Consider the following 23,155-nt stretch of genomic DNA (forward strand, 5'->3'; position numbering starts at 1 on the left):
TGGGCATTGGCTTCTCATTGCGGTGGCTTCTGTTGTTGCGGAGCATGAGCTCTAGGTGCGTGGGCTTCAGTAGTTGTGGCATGTGGGCTCAGTAGTTGTGGCTTGCAGGCTCTAGAGTGCAGGCTCAGTAGTTGTGGTGCATGGGCTTAGTTGCTCCATGGCACGTGGGATCTTCCTGTACCAGGGGTTGAACCCGTGTCCCCTGCATTGGCAGGTGGATTCTTAACCACTGCGCCACCAGGGAAGCCCCTATACTATATGATTTTTATATGTGTGTTTTCATAAGCATTAATGTTTATTTTCTAATTTCTGTTATAATTTCTCCTTTGACCTATGATTTGTGTGCTTAAAATATCCAAACATATGGAGGTCTTCATATTGGGGCAGAGATTACAATCTGTAGGATACCAGTCATTTGAAAATTGCTGAAACTTGCTTTAAGATCCAGTCACTAGTCATTAAAAAAAAATCATGGCTCATGAATCCTTGAAAAGAATGTGTATTCCTGATAAGTTGAATGCAGTGTTCTATTCATAAACATTAACTCTAACTTAATTGTGACATTCAAATCTTCTGTATCTTTACTGATATTTTTTGGCTTGAGCTGTCAATCAATGACAGAATTGTGTTGGAATCTCCATCTGTGATTCTGAACTCGTTCGCTTCTCCTTGAAATTTTATCAGTTTTTACTTTGTATATCTGTATTATTGTGATTATGTACATCATTATTATATCTTCTTGATGGGCTGAACTTTTTATTTTTACGTAGTGCATCTCTTTACCTCTATAATGCTTATTATCTTAAACTTTGTTTTGTATCATATGAATACACTGGCACCAGAATTCTTTAGGTAAATATTTCTATGGTGTATCATTTGTTGTCTTTAACTTCAAGCTGTCTTGGGTGCTTTGTTTTAGGGATATTTCTTGGAGCCAGCACATAACACACTTTCTCTCTTTCCTTCTCTCTCTCTCTCTCTCTCTCTCTCTCTCTCCCTCTCCCTCCCTCCCTCTCTTTCTCTTTTTTTCTCTTTCTCTCTCTCTGTCTGTAATGCGTGCTTTATAATCTTTACTTACAAGTGGCTAGTTTAGTTTCTCTCTCCTTACTGTCATTACTATTATTCACTGATACACCCCCCACCCCACACTTCTTTCCTCTTTTGGAATTTTTTATTACTTGTTTTTTTCCCCATCTACATATTTGAAGGGTAATATCTATCTATACCTCTATGTGTATTCTTTTGGTTGGTTACCCTAAATATTATAGCACAAATAATAACCTAATAAGGATAAAGTTAATTTACATTTCTATTTTCCTCCTCCCAAATAAAAGAAAATTAGAACACTTTAACTTATTTTAGTCATCCCCTTCTGAATTTACATATACATATACATATTTGAAATTTCTCTTTCTTTCCTTATCCCACAAATGAGGTATTATTATTGTTTCTTACAGTCAAGTTTTGTTTGTATTTACTCACCTAGTACACGTAAGTTTGCTCATCATTCATTCTTATATTTCAAACCTTCCTTCTGACATTACATTCTTTCTGCCTGAAATAATTCCTTTAGAATTTCCTTTGGTGTGGGATTTTTACTTCTTTGAAAATGTACTTATTATTTCCTTCTTATTCTTGAAAGAGAGTTTCTTTGGGGGTAGAATTTTAGGATACTTATTTTCTGTAATCAGATATTTTCCCACTCTCTCCTGACTTTCATCATTGTTATTTAATGGTCACCTGTAAATCTAATTTCTCTCTTTCTCTGTCTGTCTCTGTTTCTCTTTTTATCTTTGGATGCTTTTAAAACTTCTCTGTCTTCTGTGCTCTTTAGTCTTACAAGTTATCTAGGATGTGTATATCTTTTGCATTTTTCCTGCTTGGGATTCATTGCGATTTCTGGATTTGAAAGTTGTTTTGTCTTTCAAAAATTTTGAGAAATGTTTCAGCCACTATTTTGGGGATATCACTTTTCCCCCTGTTCTCCCTCTTATCTCCCTTTAGAAATCTGAGTAAATACTTGTGAGGCTAATTTACTTTCTATTCCTTAGCTTTAGTTCTCTCCTGTTTTTGGTCTCTTTCTCTCTCTGGGCTGCATTTCAGATTATTTCATTTGATTTGTTTTTTTAATACACCAATCCAATCTTTAGCTGTGATTAATCTGTCCAGTGAGTTTTTCATTTTAATTATTATATTTTAAATTTATATAAGTTCTATCTGGTTCTTTCTGCAATCTGCTTGATCATATTTTATAGGCTCTGTTCCTTGAAAATGTTTCCAAGGCTGTCTTTTATTTCTTGAAGCTGAATTCTCTAATCGAGTTTTTTCCCTTCATAGACAATGTGAATTCAGGCTACAAACCTTTTTGAAGGTCATATTGTGATCATTAATTTTCAGGAGAGACTTTACTTCCCTTTAACCCAGCATCAAAGTTGGGAAAGACAACTTTTCTTGCACCTTCTGAATAGGAGATTTATTTCTCATTCACCTTTGCATTGGGTTTCTGACCTTCTAGACCACTATTTTATTGTTTCCGTAGCCCCTAGGCTTTGTCCCTTGTCTGCCCTACCCCATACCTACATGGAACAGAAGCTTAGGGAATACAGCATTCAGCAGATATTCTCAGGGCAAAAACTACCTTCAACTCTTGCTTGTTATTCTTGGTTCCTGCTTTTGCTTTCCTTTTGGTTTCTCCAGATTTCCTACATTTTTGCCAGCTAAGTGATACATTTTAAAAACATTAAAACATCTTTATCAATCCTTTAAAATTCTTCTTATGAAGAAGTATTTTAGGATATATGTTATACCATATTGCTGTACATAAAATTCCTGTGTGAACTTTCTCTATAAGAAGAGAAATCAATTATCAAGTAAAAATAAGATGCTAAAACATAGTGGCATAGTATGAACTTCCTTAAAGAGAGGGTACAGTCATTACCCTCACTCAACTTACTAGCTATGTACCATAGCAAATTATTGAATCTCTGGATCTTCATTTCCATGTCTTCAAAATGGGGATAATAGTAGTACTAATTATTTTGAATTTTTTTTGAGAAATAACTTATAAAAAGAACCTAGAAGTGTACTTGACATACAGTTAAGTGCCCAATACCATATTTCATTAAATTTAAGATGCCACAGATTGTAAGATGCCCTGTAACTTCATAAAAAAGAGAACATGCTTTCAATTAAACTACAACACAATGCAAAGATGCCATTGACTGAAATTACATCCCAATTTCATATGTTAAAATATGAAAAAAATGCATCTTAGAACCATCTGACCATACTAAATTTATTAATATGAATGGATACATATGAGCAAAGACTACAGTGATTGAGAAATGGAACCTTAGTCTCAATTGATAGGACTTTAAATGTTTGTAGGTATTTATTCCATTCTACCATTACCTCATCAACTCCTGGACTCTGGCTGTATTGTGCATGAGTTAGAGTCTGTGTCCAGAAGGCTAATTGTCAGTAGACAAACACAATATTCTACCATCTTCTCCAAGACTGAGGAGGAAGGGGGAAAACATATTTATTGAGAGACCTCTGTGCCTAGCACACTTATGAGTGACTTAAATATCATATTTACTTTAATTTTCACAATTAGGTTAATTAAGATTAGTTGGTGCAACAAACGACCCCCCAGATATTAGTGACTTAGCACACTATCTTTGTTTCTTGCTTACTACACGGACTGATATGGGTTGGGTGACTCTACTGTGATTCAGGACTCATCTTCTTCCTTCTTTTGGCTTTGCCATATTGGCCTTTCCAGATGCTCTGGCATCACTCAGGAGACAGAAAGGGGAAGAGAGAGGACCAGGAAGAAAGCATACCTTTCATTACAATATAATTTAAAAAAAATTTAAGACATCAGAGTTTGATTTATTCCTAGTAACTTGTTGGAAGAAGAAATTACTATAGGTTAGGGTGGTTGGAGGCCTCCCAGATGAAGTAGGATTAAAGCTGAGTCCTGAAACATTGATATTACTTAGAGATAGAAAAAGAAAGTTGAGGAGATTTCAGTCTGGATGTGCTGGAGTGGCATGACCAATGCGTAGAATTACGGAAGAGTAAGATGTTTTTGGAGAACCATGAAACAATCTCTTGGGGAATGACTAACATTTCCTGAGCTCCTACTCTGTGCTAGACACTGTGTAAAGTACTGCTCAGGTGCTACTGTGATGTACGGCTTCCTAAACATAATTGAGCCTCAGTAAGACAGTATTCTACGAATGGGCTGTTTTTCATGTTTGACCCACTCTGTGCCCCAATTAATTAACTCAGATAATCATATTTGGAACATGTGATCCAAGCACCTGACACTGCACCCTCACATAGAGGATTCTTTATCTGAGGACGTTATGATAATGACAGTAGGATTTGTTGAGAATGACTGTGTCGTGCTCTCACTCTGGGTTATTCTATTTATAGTCAATGGCCCTAGAATGTGTTCTGGTTCCCTGTCTTTTGTTCCTTTTCATTAGTGAGCTGCTGAGAACCCTTTGCCCTTGTGGCTGAGCCAAAGTTCTGGTTCAGTCTGGACTCTCCTTCAAATGCCCCACACTACTTGGGTCACATAGGGTATGAACTGGGATGTTAATTGTTTCTTCATGGCCGATGTTACTGATTATAGAAAATGTCTTAGTGTCGTTGTTTGTGCTTATTCAAAGCATGGTCTCTATGTATGAGGTGTTTATCAAATCTCCTCCATGAGAAGCTTTTCTTCTTCTCAATGTATGTAATATATCCTGCTTTTTAATCCCCTTTAGTGTGAAGCAGCTCTCTGGGCCCGAGGTCTGGGTAGGAAATGGATCTTTACTTAGGCACAAAGAGAGATATCATGAGACTTCCTGTGTGACACCTTTAACTTGTCTCCCTGGCTCTAAGTAGTTATGGTATTGTTATTTCACTTGCTCTTATAAGCATCATGCAGGGTACATGATCTTATGTGATTCTTACAACAACCCTGAAAATAGATTCAATTCCCATTTTCCAGATGAAGAGGCTGAATGTCAGAGAGCCCTAGTAAGAGACAAAACTGGGATTGGGATCCCAGTCCCGAGATTTTGGGTTTCCATAACCTCAACATGCTACTTTCCAGATGTTATTGAGTAACCTCCGGTTTGGAGGATTTGAGAAGGAAATAAAATCCGAGAAGGTCGGACTATCCTGGTTGTTGATGTAGCACTATGGTCTGCTCATGGCTTTAGAAGTAAGAGAAAATGACATTTGTGAAACTGCAAAAGAGTGTACCGTCTTCTCTCTTCTGTCCTCTTTCCCAAGGGTATATAGACCCCCCTCAAGCTGGGTCCTCATCATGACTCAGAGAGGGAAGTAGCTTGCCCAGTGTGACCTCTGAGCGTGATTTATGAAACAGGATGTATCCAAATTTTCACCACATTGGAGCTATTCAATTTTCTCTAATGGCCTTTATCTGAGAGTTATGTCTATTCGTGGCAGCCACGACCAGTAAGTCATTAGCTTAAAGTATACTGATTGTTAATTTTAGCATCCTGGGCCCTGGGCCCAGTGAGAGAGGACTCTTGCTTTTGCGAATTGAAGCTAAAGAACATTCGAGCAGTTGGCTGACATTTACATCAGGAAAAGTTAGAAAGAAGGGATAGTTAAAAAGTTAATGAGTAAGGAGCAGTTGACTAGCTGGACATAGTTCAGGAGGTAGCAGAATGGCCTCCATTTGGCTGCCTCTCTACACGTACTGTTTTCACCAGAAGAGAAGTGGAACCAATCTTTATATCAAGCACCCCTGGGTGCCAGGTACTTCACATATGTGATCTTACTGATCTGCCCAGCAGTGCCATGAGGAAGAAACCATCTCTTCCATTTCAACCTTATGATATAGGAATCCCACTTTACAGATAAGGAAACCTACTACCCAAGGTCACACAGCTAATAACTGATGGAGTTGGGATTTGAACCTTGGCAGTCTGCATTCTTAACCAGCAGAGCTCTGGATGGTGGTGGCCCAAAGGCCCAACCAAGTCTCCCTCAGGGGCTGCATACCACCTAAGGTCTTGGAGGTCTGGGGCACCATTTTCTCACTTATGACCCTTAGAAAATCAGCAGCTCAGGGCCAGCTCACAGATGCCGGTAACTGCAGTTTCCTTGTGTGGCTCAGGGCTTGGTGCTCCTCTCATGGGCATGTGGGGTGTCAGAGCCCTGGCGCTGGGAAGGGCCCACCCTGAGTCACAGGATGGGGGCATCCATGGCTTTCCTGGATCCAGGAGCCTGGACCTCCCTACAGGATTGTCTCTCACGCTCCTTCAGGGGAAGCTGCTGGGGGTTGGCTTTGACAAGTTGGAACCATTTGGGGGATGGGTGGTTATGTTAATCAGGGACTGGGACACATGGGCCTCAGCCAGGAAAGCTTGACGGGGCTCTTTTTCCTCCAACCTTTGGGGACTCATGGGCACCTCTGAGTCAACCTGCCTGTCCCATTCCAAGGCTGAGCTGAATCAGACTAGGAATCCCTGGAACTTCCCTGTCCACTGTCCATTCCCCTTTGCTTGGTAATCGTAGCAAAGGAGAGAGAGCAGGTGTAATTATCCCTGTTTTACAGATGGGGAACTGTGGTGCCATTGATTTCCTAGGGTAAATCGCTCTGAACCTGCATGGGTCTCTTCAGACTCTTAACAGGCAAAGTCTTCTTTGGATTTCCCATGGGAGGAGTTTATGGGAGTGAGGAGACCTGGGTGCAGGTCCCAGGTGTAGCTCAGCTTACTGTGTGACCTCAAGCAGATTTCTTCCCCTCTCTGAATGTCTCTCTATCTGTTCATGTTGACCTCTCTGTGCTTCAGTTTCCTCATCTGAAAACTGGGGACAATAATAGTAACTTACTTCATAGAGTTATTTTGAGGATTAACTGTAAAGCATTTAGAACAGTGCTTGACACACAGCACCTAATAAGTGTTTCTCCCTCCTCCTCATTTTTGTATTATTATTATCATTATTATTACAAGGGTGTAATCACTAATGCTTCCTATTAGTTTTAATACTCTAAGATTATGATGTGAGCTCCTCCAGGAAGGCTGCCTGGATTTTGGCTGGCGGCTATGGTCTTACCCCTGTCAAGTTCATGGACATATTTGTGCATATGGGATTCCTATTACTTTCCAGGTAGGGGCTGGAAAGATGTATCCAGTTAATCAAGTGGAGGCTTGGGATCTTGTCTGTGCTTTACGGAAACTATTCTGGCCCCAGAATTCAGGAGCAGGGCTGAGGTCTGGGTGGGCCCCCTCTACCTGACGCACAGTCCTTCTGGGCTGTCCGTCCAGGCTTTTCAGGGCCTGAGGGGACAAGGCTGGCTCTGTGAGCCCTGAGGTCTGTTCTGCCTACTTGCTGGGCTCCTTCGTCTGACAGCTGTGAGGGGCCCTTGGGGCCTCCTCCAGGGAGCCAGCGCTCTCTATATTTCATGAGGCTCCGTCCATTCAGCAGGGCTGGGTGGCAGCTTGCTTGGTTTCTTGCATCTCCCCTGGGAATACGCGTTTTTAAAGTATCTGATCGCTGCAGGAGGCTGGCCGCCGCAGCTATCAGTACTGAAGTATCTCTGATGACTATTGCCACCCATGGGAGACAGGTCACACAGAGGCCCGGAGAGGGAGTGAGCAAGGAGGCCCGTTGTCGTTACTTCACAAAGCTCATTGCATCCCTCCTTTCCACCCCCAGGACCCCACCTCTCCAGCCCTAGGGACTTCGGGGTCCCCTGGGAGATGGTTAATGAACTCCGGCTGCTGGTCTCATTCCCTGAGGCCCATCCACTCCACTGTTCACCATGGGAACTGAAATTCCACTCTGATTGTTTCACTCTCCTGCTCAAACACCTTCAGTGGCTCCCATCATCCACAGGATAGAATCTAAAGAATCAGTTCCTTTCGTATATAGGACTATAGAGGCACCTTCCCTCCAGCCCTGGGAGAGTCCCTAATACCTGCTCCATTCTCTGGTCTCCTTGCTATGGCTCGCACTGCTCTCCTGACACTGAATGTCCTTGTCCCATCTTCACCTGGCAAAAGCCCGCCCTGCATTTAAGACTCAGCTCCTCTAAGAAGTCTGGCCTATTCCCCAGCTGAAAGCGACCACTACTTTTTCTGTATTTCCATGCCACTGGGATAGCTTTCTCTGAATTCTACCACCAGCCCAGAGGGCTCCAGCCTTCTAGAAACACTTGCAGTTCCCTAAACTTACCACGTTCAGGATTCTGTGCCTTTCACATGCCCTTCCCTCTGCCCGCACATACCTCCTTCCCACCCCTTCTCCTTCCCTTATTCCCACATTCTTCTCTCAGCTTTGGGAGCATGTCCTGAGAAACCTTCCATGACCCCTCCCACCACCTTCCATTCTCACCTACTACTGCTTGGAGGCCCAATGGACCTCCCTTAGCATCCTCTTGGTTACCTGTTGTTGTAGTTTTCATGCAGCTTTGGGACTGTTGGTACGCCTGTCTGTCTGGAGAACCTGATGAGCATGGAGCTGGGGGTAGGGAGGGAGGCTGCCAACAGACAGGGAGGATTGCAAAAACTCAGGAGAGGCAGGTGGCTTTGTCTCATGGATGTTAGGAAGAAGAGCCTTTTCCACGCAGTGTGTATGGTTGCAAAAGGCCCTCCGACCTTTGTCTCACTGAATTCTCTCAACAGTGTGGTAGAAATAGGTACCTTTGTCTCCGGTTTACCAGTGCGGAAGCTGAAGTTCCTTCATCATTAATCATTAGAGAAATGCAAATCAAAGCTACAATGAGATATCATCTCACACCAGTCAGAATGGCCATCACCAAAAAATCTAGAAACAATAAATGCTGGAGAGGGTGTGGAGAAAAGGGAACACTCTTGCACTGCTGGTGGGAATGTGAATTGGTACAGCCACTATGGAGAACAGTATGGAGGTTCCTTAAAAATCTACAAATAGAACTACCATATGACCCAGCAATCCCACTACTGGGCATATACCCTGAGAAGACCATAATTCAAAAAGAGTCATGTACCAAAATGTTCATTGCAGCTCTATTTACAATAGCCAGGACATGGAAACAACCTAAGTGTCCATCATCGGATGAATGGATAAAGAAGATGTGGCACATATATACAATGGAATATTACTCAGCCATAAAAAGAAACGAAATTGAGCTATTTGTAATGAGGTCGATGGACCTAGATTCTGTCATACAGAGTGAAGTAAGTCAGAAAGAGAAAGACAAATACCGTATGCTAACACATATATATGGAATTTAAGGGGAAAAAATGTCATGAAGAACCTAGGGGTAAGACAGGAATAAAGACACAGACCTACTAGAGAATGGACTTGAGGATATGGGGAGGGGGAAGGGTAAGCTGTGACAAACCGAGAGAGTGGCATGGACATATATACACTACCAAACATAAAATAGATAGCTAGTGGGAAGCAGCCACATAGCACAGGGAGATCAGCTCCGTGCTTTGTGACCACCTGGGGGGGGATGGGGAAGAGGGGAGGGAGACGCAAGAAGGAAGAGATATGGGAACATATTTATATGTATAACTGATTCACTTTGTTATAAAGCAGGAACTAACACACCATTGTAAAGCAATTATACTCCAATAAAGATGTAAAAAAAAAAAAGAACTCACCTAGTCAATCAACAAGTGTTAATTGATCTGATTGTTATGTACCAGGCACTGTCAGGAAGGGGGTGGGGTGGTGGGAGTGGGGAGGAGATACAGCGGGAGAGCAGGTCAGACCTAGTGCCCACCCCTGGGATGATCCTCAAGGGAGAAAGACGTTAAGCACTAATTTCACAGTGAATTGTTTAATTATAATTGTGATAAATTCCATGGAGGAGAAATAATGAGGGGGTACGGTATTGTATGATGAGGGACTTGACTGAATCCCTGGGTCAGTGCCTCTCCTACCCTCCCCCCCACCCCCCTTCCCCAGTTCCCATTCCTCTCTCTATTGCTGCTGCTGGAGCTTAACTGCTTCCCACAATATTTGCTGTTCTGCTCCCGTTGACAGCCCTAATGGATTCTGCAGATTAAACAATCCCAGCCCTGCCTTGAGCTGTACTCGGCTTGGCCCATTAGACAACGGCAGAAGCCGCCCTTGCTCCTGGTTCTAATTGAATAATTTACTGTAAATAGCCTTCATTTCCTCCAGAGCCCAAGCTGGCTCCTTAGCCAAACGGAGGTGAGCAAGGGCTGCCTCTAATGGGATGCAGGAGCAGAAATGAGCAGTTGTCCCAGCAGGCATTGAATTAAATCAGAGACACTTAAGGCTTCAAGTCTTTCTTGAAAATGAGCCACTCCTGGTGGGGAGACACAGCCAAGAGCCCTGCAGAACCCAGGCTGCCAACTCTGGGGTAGGATTTCCAATGAATTAGGAAGGCCCTTGGGCTGGGGGTGGAGGTGATGGAGTTTCCTCTTTCCTGCTCACTCCTGCAGGTGTCCTTTTCACCTCTCTCGTGGGCAAGGTAGCATCTCTGCCTGAGATATATTTCTCAGCTCTTCCTTCCATGAGGAAGTATACTCCCACTTTGAGGCTAGCACGTGCCAAGTGCATGATATATTACATTGAATTATATTATATTATATTATATTATATTAATCTATAAGGGAGTTTCATGAGTGATCTCATTTAATGTTCATGAGGCTCCTAGGAGGCTGATATAATCAGAGAAACCACATTCATGAGGGTTGATGCTTTCCCCAAGGTCATGTACTTATCAGGGACAGAATCAGGATTTGAATCCAGATCTACTAGACTCCAAAATTCAAGTTCATTCTGCAATACCAGTGAGGACAGATGGCATGGGGCAGAGGGGTTACCTTGAATTCATTCTTGGTTTCCTGACATGCTGAGCAGTTTTGGAGGGGTTCTACTCTCTCTGCTCAATAGGTTGAGTCTGGCTTAGGGCAGTGGGAGGGGGCAGCCACCCAGCACGCTTGAAACAGGTCTCTCTACAAAGCTGGTGACACTTTATTTATTTATTTATGTTTAACATCTTTATTGGAGTATAATTGCTTTACAATGGTGTGTTAGTTTCTGTTTTATAATAAAGTAAATCAGCTATACATATACAGATATCCCCATATCTCCTCCCTCTTGCGTCTCCCTCCCACCCTCCCCATCCCACCCCTCTAGGTAGTCACAAAGCACCGAGCTGATCTCCCTGGGCTATGTGGCTTCTTCTCACTAGCTATCTATTTTCCACTGTGTAGTGTATATATGTCCATGCCGCTCTCTCACTTCGAAAGCTGGTGACACTTTAGGTTTTAGCTGGGACTGTGGCTTCCCATCCCCTGATCCCTTTAGGACCCATAACTCTGTCCTTACGACTCACCAAAGGAACCAGCCAATGAGCAACTGGAGAGATGCCCCCACTGTCTGTGCCCCTCTTCCTCCCACCATTTGGGTGCAGTGTTTGGACGCTTCATTTTTTGAGCACTGTTCTGTCCTCTGGCTGTGTCACTGAGGTCCGACACTTAATGAAGCTGGAGGACTCATGGTTTCGGAGGTGGGAGCAGTGGGAGGCGCTGGTGAGAGGGAAGAGGGCTCATCTGTGTGTGAAGGGTAGGGGCTGGGTGTTGCCCCCATGGAACGGAGTCAGGCTTCCAGTTAGCAAATGCTGGACCTGTGTCACTTTTGTTGTGCTTATCACCTTCACCTGCTCCAGCACCTCATCTCCCCTCTGATCATAAAACCTGAATACCAGCCCTCTGTCACCTACTAGCTGTGTGATCTGGGGCAGTGCACGTAGTTCCCCTGAATTTCAGAGGTCTCATCTGCAACAAGGGGATGATGATAGTACTAAATGAGTTAATACTATATGAAGCATTTAGAACAGTGCCTGGCACATAGTACACACTCAAAAGATATTAGCAATTATTATTCTTTGCACTTTTATAACATCAGCCAGATTAGCTCTTGATAGTCCCTATCTCACCTTCCAGATTTTCTCTCTTACCTGTTCCCCATACCCAGTAAATATGAGCTGTGGCTCCTCTGAGAGCTAATCTGATTCACAATCCCAGCTTCAACCATGTAGGTGCACAGTCCCACACTGAGAAAGATGGGGTTTCAGACATCCGGGAGTTTGTCCCATTGAGGGAAAGAGGCGTAAATAATACAGTCTGTGCATAGGGCAGTGATACACGTGCAGCCCAGATGTCCCCAGGAGGGCTCTCCAGCCTCTGGGAACACGTGCCATCACATGACCCAAGGTTTTGTTAGCAGGCAGCCTCCACTGGCCTAACTGCTGGGAAGCTGTGGATGACATGGAGGAATGAGGACATCTCTGCCGGATGTTTTAACAAAATCAAGATATATTAGGTTTATTGCATCCCCCTCAGCTGAGAGCCCAGCGGTTGCTAATGAAAAGGAAGAACTTGTTTGAGCGTGATTTGTTCCATCTGGGTTCTAGCCGGCTTCTCCCTGACGGGCTCATAGGCCAGTGATTAGGAGTCTGTTCTAGAATTTCGTGGTCACCAAGATGTGTTTCTGGAATCTACCTCTTGGAAAATCAGAACATTCTCCTGCATTCAGGAACCCTTTCTCAGGGTCCCTCAGATACGACTTGATCAGATCCAGGAGGTCCTCCAGTATTCTAGGGTGTGCTCACAGAATCCTAACTTGTTCACACTTTAAAGGGCCTTGGAACTTCCTGTGTCCTTAAACTTTCCTTACTGTCACTTGCCTCAACCTTTTTGCTCTGCCCTCTTTCTTCTCCATGATGAAGATGGAGCTAAAATAAGATCTGCTTGCTCACTGAACTCTGATCACATCAAAGCATTCACTCTGAGATGGTGGTATTTCCCTTTTTGGTTCTTTCATCAGACTCATTGAAAACGGAACAAATACCTCATCTTGTTGTTTCTAGCTTTTTTCTTTTGTGCCATTCTCTTCAGGCTGCTTACTCACTGGGTTCCAAAAATATACCTTCTCAATAATGAAAATAATGAAAGTAATAAAACTAATTATACTCCTGATGATAAAGAGGCCTCGTGGAGCACTGTTATTGTGCTAGGTGCTTTTTATGCTGTATCTAATTTTATGCATCTCCCCTGGCAAAGCTGACCACAGGACTGAACACAGCGCAGACTCTCAGGACATAATAATAACTATTTATTTAGCTCTCAATCTCGCCTGACACTTCTGCATTCCTGATCTTATGTCATTGTTAGAATAGCCCTGTAAAACAGATACTATTATTCTCAGTTGCAGATGAAGAATTAGGGCTCAACATAAATGTATTAAAATTTCATTCCACTCATTATTTCTATAGACATATCTAGTGCTTGCTAAGTGCCCAGCCCTTGAAACCGAGTGGTCCCTGCCATCCAGGGTCTCACAGTCTAGTGGCGTCTGCAGAACAGGGAACAGGCAGTGACAGTGAGTCTCTGGAATGATCTAAAGCCCTAGTTTATTCTGGGCTTCTTCCTCCCTATACTTTTCAGATTCACATTTTTTGTCTTTTGTTCCAAGCATCACAAGGGGTACTTTATGTCCAGCCACATCACTGTTAATTAAAGTCCTCCTCCGTTCTTTTCTCATAAGGGTCACTTTTAATCATAATGTAAGAGTTTAGTTTTTCTGGGCTTGAATTGCTGCCCTCCTCAGCTGTATCCTCCCACAAGTTCAGACTTGTGTTTTCTCTGAATGTCTTGAAATCTGCTGTCCTCAAGCTCAGGATATGACAAGTGACAGACAACCATCTCTTGACCATTGCTTTACCCAGGCAAAGGTGACAGAATCTCCATTTTCCCCAAGGAGGGCTTCTTCACTGGCTTGGAGAAAGAGGTGGCAGAGAGGGAAGAATGGAGATGGGATTTCGAGGCAGGAGACAAACAGGTGGGCAGCTGATTGTATGGAGGAAGAAGAACACTGTTGTCTTGGTCTAACCTAGGAGGCACAGGCAAGCCAAGTGGGTGCTCAGTGCTGGGATTGGAGGCCCCGGAACCTGGATTGCCTTTATCAGTTAGGCTGCTTTTGGGTATACTAAACCAAAATCCTCACTTAGACAAGAAGTTTATACTTTACATACTAGGAAGCCCAGAGATGGGCCAGACTCAGCACTGGTTGATTGAGTGGCTCAGTGATCAAGAATGCAGGTGTTTTTCCTCTGTGTGCCTTCTTTCTTCTCCAGCTGGGTCCCCTCTTGATTGCAAAATGGTCTCTAGCAGCGATGGAGCGACGTGCTTCCTTGTTCAGGTCCAATGGGAGAGATACTACCTCATCTTGTGTCTGGCTTGCAGTTAAGGACAAAGTTAACTTTTCCTAGAAGCAATTCTGTCATGGCTCATTGGCTTTAATTGAGTCACATGCCTATTCCTAAACCAATTCCTGGCAGTTTGCGTGAAATTACATCATCTAAAGTGGAATGGATTTGGGGAAGCAACCACCATGCCTATTACAGGGTCACATTTCCCAGGCATAAGCAAAGTGAAGAACCTAGTACTGTCACAGTATATATTGATAGTAAGGGAATTAGCACAGAGAGTTGCCAGATTTAGCTAATAATACAGGATGCCCAGTAAAATGTGAATTTCAGGTAAACTCTAAACGTTTTAAGTATAAGTATGTCCTATGCAATATTTGCTAGTCTATGTGTCCCAATATTTGGTGCAAAGCAAAATGCGTTAGGTACGTTTTGGGCCATGAGACATAAGAAAAGATTCTAGGGGTTCATAGTGGGCTCTAGGGGCTTAGAATCAAGATCAGACCTGAGTACTGCATTGCTTGTGTGAGGATAGTGGAGTATAAACTGGTTGAAACAGCAGAGGAGGGCCAGGGGGCCTTCCCTCCACACCTGAGATGAATCCCTGTGGCCAGGATTTGGGAGAGAAAATGATTGCGCCTCCTCACTCGGGCGGCCCTCGTTGACCCCATTCTGCCTTCTCTCTCCAGGGCCCCGACCGCTGTGGGCAGGCTTTGCTGCAGATTGGCGTCAACATGATGGCGCTGCCTGGAGGCCGCCACCTGGACTCCATCCCCCTGCCGGGTCAGCGGTAAGTCCCACTGCTGTGTCTCAGGGCAAGGCCTGCCCCATCTGGACTCTGGCTGAGGCCTAGCCCCAGGATCCTGAGGTTTGCAGGTGGCCCCTTCTGTCTGTACACTGTGCTGGGGAGGAGGCTTAGGACAAGATATCGGGGATGCCACAGTCACTCAGCAAATACAAATGGAACTGGGCCCTGGGGCACAGAGGAGTCAGCCACATCCTGCTCCAAGGAGCTAGTTTAAGATCCAGGCAGACAATGAAGCAAAGTGTCAAGTGAAGTGTGCTGCTAAGATAGGGGACCCCAGAGGCAGCTGTGGATCCCGCCAGGGCCAGGAGGCTGGAGCCACTGGGGGAAGTGGCCTCTCTGAGCCTCTTGGAAGAGGTCAGCCTACCATTAGGTGGCTTTCTCTCAGAGCACCAGGGACAGGAGTGGGCACAGAGCTGATCCTTGGGAAGCACTTGTTGCCCTGAGCGGCAGTGTGGGGAGGGTGGGGGAGGAGTACACTGAGCAGCAGGTGAGGCCCGGATGATGAGCTGGGAAGGAAAGACCTGAGGCTCTAGAGCTGCCTTCACACAGGTGAAAGGGATGGGGAAGCAGGTGTAGATCTGACATGACTGGTCCTGGAGGCCTGAGACAGAAGCAAAGGTGGAGGCACCAGGGCAGCAAATCTGTGATGACCAACTGTCCCGGTTTTCCTGGGACTGTCCTGATTTTGGCTCTGAGATTCCTGTGTGCCTGGAAACTCCTCGGTCCTGGGCAAACTGGGATGGTTGGTCACTCTAATGCAGGTTTGATCTATGGAGGAACTTTGCAGTTTGAGTGCTCAAGGCTCAACCTTAGCCCTTCATTCCTTGCTCAGACATTTTGACGGGGATGTTTCGAGGCAGCAGAATCCAAGTAGCACTTGCAGGGCCGTTAGATCGTTGTTTTGTTCTGTAGTATTTTGCTTTAAATATATTATGGTACCACTACCACCTAATCTCTACTAACTCCTCACCTGAATTGCAGGGGGTTTCAGCTCATTTACATCATGCATTTCTATATTGTTTGTTTGATTTTTGAGTATTATTTTATAATCAGAAAAGAGTGGAACCGTTCTAGATGAAGAGGAATCTTAGTCTTTCCATCACCTGTCCTGCCCAGGTAGTAGGTTGGAAACTGTGTATCCAGATGGGCAGCAGCAGCTGTGGCAATAGGGCTTTGGGACACCTCCACAGAACTCATGGGTGTTGGGATGGTCAGACCAGAGGCTGTGCTGGGGGCTGGGGAAGCTGTCATCACAGGGCTGTTTAGGACGGTGGTTAGGAGTTGGGACCCACTCCACCCAAACTTGATTCTTGGTTCTGCTACTTATTAGCTGTGACCTCGGGCTTCAGTTTATTGATCTATGAAATGGAGATATTTATACTTACCTCATCGGGTTGTGATGAGACTTTATAAAGATGTATAAAGATATATAAATCACCTGCCTGAAACATAGAAACTGCTCAATCAACGTTAACTTCTTCTTTAAATAAAGAGTAAGTACTGCTCAATCAACGTTAACATCTTTAAATAAAGAGTATGTCCCCGGACTAGAGAATACGGAGCCAAGGTAGGTCACATCCTGGCACTCTTTCAGCCCCAGGGAACCACTGATCTCTCTCTTCCAAGCTCCTCAGAATTTTTAAAGATAAAAGAAAGTTAAATTACATAAAAATGATTTAGGAATCAGATCACTATGCTTGTCGAGTCAGTCAGGACAGGTTTTCTAACTTATATTGTACAGTAAATACCTTGGGAGGAAAACAGCAGACTAATATGGTTCCACAAACACTGCAACCTGCAAAAATGTTTGTTTAGAATGTCTTCAACCTTACAGTTCTGTTAGAGCAGGGCAGGCTGCAGAGAGAAGGTGGTATTTCCTTTCATATAGTCATAGCTTGGCATTGCCAGGGCAGACCTCCCCAGGATATTGGGGGAATCGAATCCTATTAATCCTCTACCACCCTATTGATCGTCTGTGTTCTAGAGGCATGTGCACGAGCTACATTCACAGCGGAGGCTCATGTGTATTTACAGGACGTCAGAGGGGTCCATTTGTCTGATCTGATGCCACATTATGGGCAGACAATAGCAGCCACCTCTACTTTCCTCTTGCTCCAAGCTGTAGCCTCTCTCGTGGGGAACAGCACCGTAGTTATTGTCTCCAGATAAATAATTAATGCTGGATAATTGACTTTTTGTTGTGTTCCAGTGAGGCTGAATTTCACTCTGGAGTGCCATTGTTCACCTCAATGTACAAAATAAATAAATATGGTCAAGTTGTGTGGGATCATCTCACAGCCTGGGTGAATCCTGTGCGTTAGGCCTTTGGTATTTGAGATCCTTACAGGTAAATAGCATCAAATAGAGCTTTCCTAGGTGCAGGCTCCTGGAAGAGAACAGAGGGCAGGGAGCCACTGAGTCTGAGGCCAGGGGTTGGGATCCTGAGCTGAATTGGTGTGGGCGACAGGAAGGTGTGTGATAGTTCTCTCAACACTGACTGTGTCTGAATCTCCTGGGAGGTCTTCGTATTTAAAAATAATAAAACAGACAAGCCAAAGCACAAAACCCTACTCTTGGAAACTGTAATGCGGGAACTCTAAGTGGTTGAAAGCATATAGGCCTTGGAATCAGACTTGGGCTCAAATCCCAGCTCCGCTTCCTATCAGCTGTGTGACTTTGGCTGCCGCCTAACCTGTCCGAGCACCAGCTTTATTGTCTGTAACAGGGTGTCAGTCGTAAGTGCTTTTAAAGGTCGTGTAGGTGCTGGGGTCCAGGAAGGAAGGTCTCTCTAGGCCTCAGGGTGCCAACCCACACGTCACCAGGCCATCCCTGTAACACTAACACACCCCTCCTCCCTCCCTCCCTCCGCAGTGGAAACCCTCGCAAGCTCAGGTTCAAATACTTCCCTGGAGGTTCAGGGACTTATTGGTGGGATTGCAGGGGACAGGGCCTCAGCACTCTGGGTAGCAGGAGACTGTGGCTGCTGTGTCTCTAGCTGATCTTTGCTTTCTTCTTGCGTCTCTGGGCTCCCCTCTTTGTGTCTGGTACAGTGATTCCCTCCATTGGCTCTGGGCTGGGTGGTAGTGGTGCTGGGACCCAGACATGGTGGTCCGGGTGTTGCCACCTGTCTGCCTGCTCCCAGGGTTGTGCTTTCTACCATCGCAGCGTAGCCCTCATCTTCTGCAGGGATCCTGACGGCCCAGTCCTTTGATTTGACCCTCTCTGTGGAGAGGTTCCTACAGGGTGGGTTATTAGAGGCCAGTCTGAGGGATGCACACAGGGCCACATCCAGACATGTCCTCCCTCCCTCCCTCCCTCCCTCCTTCCCTTCCTTCCTTCTTCCTTCCTTCCTTCTCTCCTTTCTTCCACTACTTCTCTTACCCACAGATCAAGCTGAGACACTGACATTTTCTCTCTGGTTTCCTGCCAGTGAGGGTGGGAATACTGATGAAAGGACTGGGCTTCACTAACCCCATAACAAAGTTGGCTCACTGTCATCCAGCATTTGCTAAAAGCTGGATGCTTTTACACATAGCAACTCAGTCCTCACGATAGCCCTTGTGTATACTTATTATTATCTCTCTTTTGCTAATGAGGGAGCCATAGTTTCGGTCCTCTGGGAAGCAGCCATTGAGATGGAGTTGAGATTTCAAGATGGTTATTAGGGAGTGCCTTTGGGATCAACACCTGTGGAAGGGAGAGGAAGGAAGCAGGCCTGGGCAGGGGGAGCTGGGGAGCCGTGATGCCTGCTTGATGATGACTCAGCTGACCTCACAGGGACCTTTGGGATCAGAGTCGTTCACTGGCCAGAGTGGCCAGAACCTTCATATCCCACCTTGATCTGTCGTTGGAGTGTGTGGGCAGGCATGACCTCAGGTGAGGTGCCTCTGAGGCAGTATCTGGGGGGGGGGTCCGCCAGCTGGGGAAAACAAGTCCTCCCCTGAGGGGGAATCTGAGAGGCACATACAACGTCCATCCCATGAGGAAATGAGGCTTGAGGAGTTAAGTCACCTACTTGTCCAGGACAGGCTGACAAGGATCAGAGCAGAGATACATGTTCCCAGATGGTGCTTGAACGTGAGTGCCGGCCAGCATTCTATCCTGGCTGTCTTTTCCACGACGTTCTTGAGGGCATTGCACAAGCAAATCATCCACTCATTCAAGTAGTTGTTTATTTACTAGCCTTCCACATAATTTCTCAAAATATGTATTGAGTGCAGATCACGTGCTTTGTGTGGGACTTGTGTGCTTAAGGACACGATTGTGACCAGATACGGCGTGGTCCCTTCCCTTGTGCAACTCACTAATTTATCTCTTGGCTTGATCAGGCCTGGTTTTGCAGCAAGTATACAACCTGGGGCTTTTATTTGGGGTGTCTCACTGTGAGGGAATCGCTTTCTCACAATGTTTCTGTTCAGCCTGGAATCTGAAACGAGCCAGGGCTGGATGCAGCTGCAGCTAGTGGCAGGCGGCCTCCTGGGTTGCCCCTGGCCTGCTGGCGAGGACCCGCCCAGCTTCCCTGAGCCAGTGGGGCCGTGGCAGCCCAGACTGTCTCCAAGTAGATAATGGCTTGCATGTGTACACCCTTGGTCTGTGGCTGGTTTTCTGCTGCTGGGTTGCTTTCTGCGCCTGCGGTGAAATACTGTCTGTTGTTTAAACCAAAACGAAGGCTAATCAAAGCTAGAATCATATTCCCTTCCTTCTCCCATCTCCCAAGAGAAATCCACAGAAACACAGGGCGTGACCTTGTGAAGGCAGAGGGACGATGATTCAATAGATATTTTTAAGAGGAGAGGTTGGATTTAAATTCCCTTATGGTGCCGGGAACTGGGATCATAGAGGTATTCAGTGTTGTTGCTGGACGTTTCCTCAGAGCTCCCTGCATTATAAGATAGGGAAATTGAGGCCCAGAGAGGGAAATGGAGCTGCCAGAATACTCTTGAGGCCCTCTTCTGCCCTTTGGGGAGTCCTGCCTTTCCTGGGCTCTGTTTCTTAAGTTTATTCTCCCTCCTAGCCTCCAGCAAATTCTGGCAGCTCTGTGTCCTAGCCCCAGTGGAATCTTCTCATTAGCAATGATCTGTAATAGATATCAATTTCATTCATTCACCCATTCATTTGAATGAAATTTACTTGAGACTAAGCACTTACTCTGGGCCAGGCCTTGAGTAGTACTATAATGAGTTATGTAAATGTCATCCTTCCTACTCAGTAATAAATGTCCTGAGGGCCAAAGTCATTTCTGATTCATATTTGTGCTCCTTTGGTTAAAATGCACACAGAATAAACTCAAAAACTGGTTGTTGAATGAATAAATGTTTAATAAATGTTTGAAAAATGACTAACAGCTGAGGAGTTTCAGGTGACTGTGAGAAATTTAATTCCATAGCTTGGATTTTGTTCCTTTCTCCAAGACACTCCCCTGTCTGTCTCCAGCAAGCTATTCTCATTCTTTATGGTGGAAAAGTGCCGCTTGGAGGGAAAGGATAAGCTAGAGTTTTACCTTGATTAATTTAAATACTGTTTCTGAATGGAAGTCAAAGATTTAACTGGTTGAAGGAATCAGACAGTTGGAGAGACTTTTTTTTTCTTCTAAAGAATAGCGATTTAGGGCTTCCCTGGTGGCGCAGTGGTTGAGAGTCCGCCTGCCGATGTAGGGGACACAGGTTCGTGCCCCGGTCCGGGAAGATCCCACATGCCGCGGAGCGGCTGGGCCCGTGAGCCATGGCCACTGAGCCTGTGCGTCCGGATCCTGTGCTCCGCAACGGGAGAGGCCACAGCAGTGAGAGGCCCGCGTACCGCAAAAAAAAAAAAAGAATAGCGATTCAGAAATATTTTTAATCTTTGGTTTTAATTCATTGGGAAAAAATGTCACTGCAATTTCATCATTAAATGTCTTACAGGAGAGCACACTGTAGTGGGAGCAGCAACCAGGGACCAGAGGCTGGCCTTCCTTCCATCCTGTCTTCCTTCCTCTCTTCCTTCCTTCCCAGCCCTGGCTCTATGCTAACCTGCTGTGTGTTCTCAGACAATCCTTTTCCCTTTCTGAGCCTCAGTTTCTTAATCTGAGAATGAGGAGGTAGGCAAAAGTTTCCCCAGGGACCCTTTTAGCTCTAACTTCTAGAAGTCTGTGAGTGAGTATTGGATCGTCTTCCCTTTTCTGGACAAAAGTAGCCCACTTCAGTGCCTCAGGGCTATGAAAGAATCTCATTGACCAAAACAAACAGGGTCTTATTCCTTCCAACGAAAGTCGTGAAGAAGTTTAGTGTTGGCCTTGTAGCTGGGATGGAAACTGTAAGACATTTTAGTTTGGGAGCCCCTTCCAGCATTTGAGGGTGTGCCCTGTTCAGGTTTTATGGAAGCCCCGTGGTACAGCCTGGAGAAGTGCTCTTCTCCAGGGGAGGGGATAGTGCACCCTGCTTCGCTAGGTTATAATGTAGATAAATCCATGAAACCTAGCACTCCAACATGCTTCTTGATTTGAAGTTCTTATTTTGGACTGAATTCATTCCACCCCTCTGACTACTCTTAGCAACTTGCCGTCTTCCCAACATGTGGTTCCTCGCCTCCACTGTTCTGCACATGCTGTTTCTTCTGTCTGAAATCCTACCATCTTCCAACTCTGCTTCTTCTCCTGGTGAACTTGAAGCCGTCCTTCCAAGCGCTGGCGTGGGAAGCTTTCTCAGATACCCTAGTTTGAAATGAACATCCTTTCTGTGCTCTCAAAATTCTTTCTCCTTACTTCAAAACGCCATAGGGAGCATACTGAACCATAATTGCTTATTTACAGTCATTCATTTATTCATTCAGTAAATGTTTATTGAGTGCCTATGATGTGCCAGGTGCTGTGCTAGGTGGAGAGATTATGTCTCACTGTAATAGAAGGTCCTGCCCTCTTGGAGATCAGATTCTTACCATCTCTCCTTTATAATCCCAACACCTAGCCCAATACCTTGGCCCACTGGGGTACTCGGTAAAGTTTGGAGGCCATTACCAAGTGTTCTTGGCATAGAAATGTATTCTTACAGAAGGCTCTCCACTTCACACAGCAGGTGGAATAAAATAAGGCAGAGAAATCCAAATTCCAGATTTTGAAGGAATAATTAAAGTTTCATTCTGAGTGAAAAGTAGTTAAAATGAACCAACAAGAATGTAGGCAGAGATTTCCTTAAACTAATGACCCCCAGTGTTTTGGGGAACTCTGGATGCCAGGCCAGCAGGCTTATCTGGCAATGAGGAACTGGTATCAGCAACTGGGGACCAGGACATGTGTCTGCTGAACTGGGAAGAATTGTTCCCTTTGGCATCCGAAGGGTCAGACATAGTTACCTTCCCCCAGTGATGGGCTTTGAAGAATGAGGAGGGCAATCTAAGTGGCAAGAGCCGAGGCAGGGACAGTGAAGCGGGTGGGGAGACCCTTCGCAGCCAGAGTCCTGAGAGGGTCCCTCCGCACTCTGCACGGTCTCCCTGGCTTCCTGTTCTGGCAGTACTTCTGGTGCAAACTCGTCAGAGATCTGCGATGATGGGGCCAGTGGGCCAGTAGTTCTGTCCTGAATTTAAATAACACACACCCTACTCTCTCCCCAAAAGAAATAAGGCAAGAGTTTGAAAAATGACTAGGCATACTGTAGTATACAGTCTTTAAATGATCACCATCTTTAAAAAGGCATTGATAATCACATCAGGGAAGTCCAGCATAGGAGAAAGAGCCCCAGCTATGGATTTGAGGGTGTGAATATCAGCTAAATTGCTGAAGACCATTAAAGAACACAGCATTTAGGGAAGACCAAGGTTCTGGTCTCAGACTGCATAGATTCTTGTTTCCACTTATCTACCACGAGACCTTGGCCAGGTCACTTCACCTCCCAAATCTCAGTTATGTGACCCTCATGGGATTGTTTTGAGGGTTAAGTAAGCATTAAGATTGGTTCTAGCATTTAGCACAGTGTCCAGAAAGTAATAAGCACTCAATCAATTTTAACTTTATTATGACTATTAACAATGAGGTCTTAGACAAGTTAAGTAATGCCTCTAAGCCTCAGTTTCTACATCTGTAAAATGGGTTGGTAATCGCCAACCATCAAACCACTGTGAGGGCTGAAGGAGAGAGTTCTTGGTGCCCAGAGGTGCTCTATTGT

At 45.0% G+C, this 23,155-nt stretch overlaps 1 protein-coding gene across 4 annotated transcripts in view; it reads left to right on the forward strand.

Annotated features, from left to right (window-relative positions):
• Window positions 1-23,155, forward strand: part of INSC (INSC spindle orientation adaptor protein) — a 131,849-nt gene that overhangs the window by 26,593 nt on the left and 82,101 nt on the right. For all 4 annotated transcript variants that reach the window (XM_073808644.1, XM_033862585.2, XM_033862586.2 and 1 more), the window contains one exon: window positions 14,902-15,002. In XM_073808644.1, the coding sequence (XP_073664745.1) occupies window positions 14,902-15,002 (101 nt within the window). The remainder of the gene's footprint in view (window positions 1-14,901; window positions 15,003-23,155) is intronic.

Source organism: Tursiops truncatus, chromosome 8, assembly GCF_011762595.2.
Source record: "Tursiops truncatus isolate mTurTru1 chromosome 8, mTurTru1.mat.Y, whole genome shotgun sequence".
Taxonomy (NCBI): domain Eukaryota; kingdom Metazoa; phylum Chordata; class Mammalia; order Artiodactyla; family Delphinidae; genus Tursiops; species Tursiops truncatus.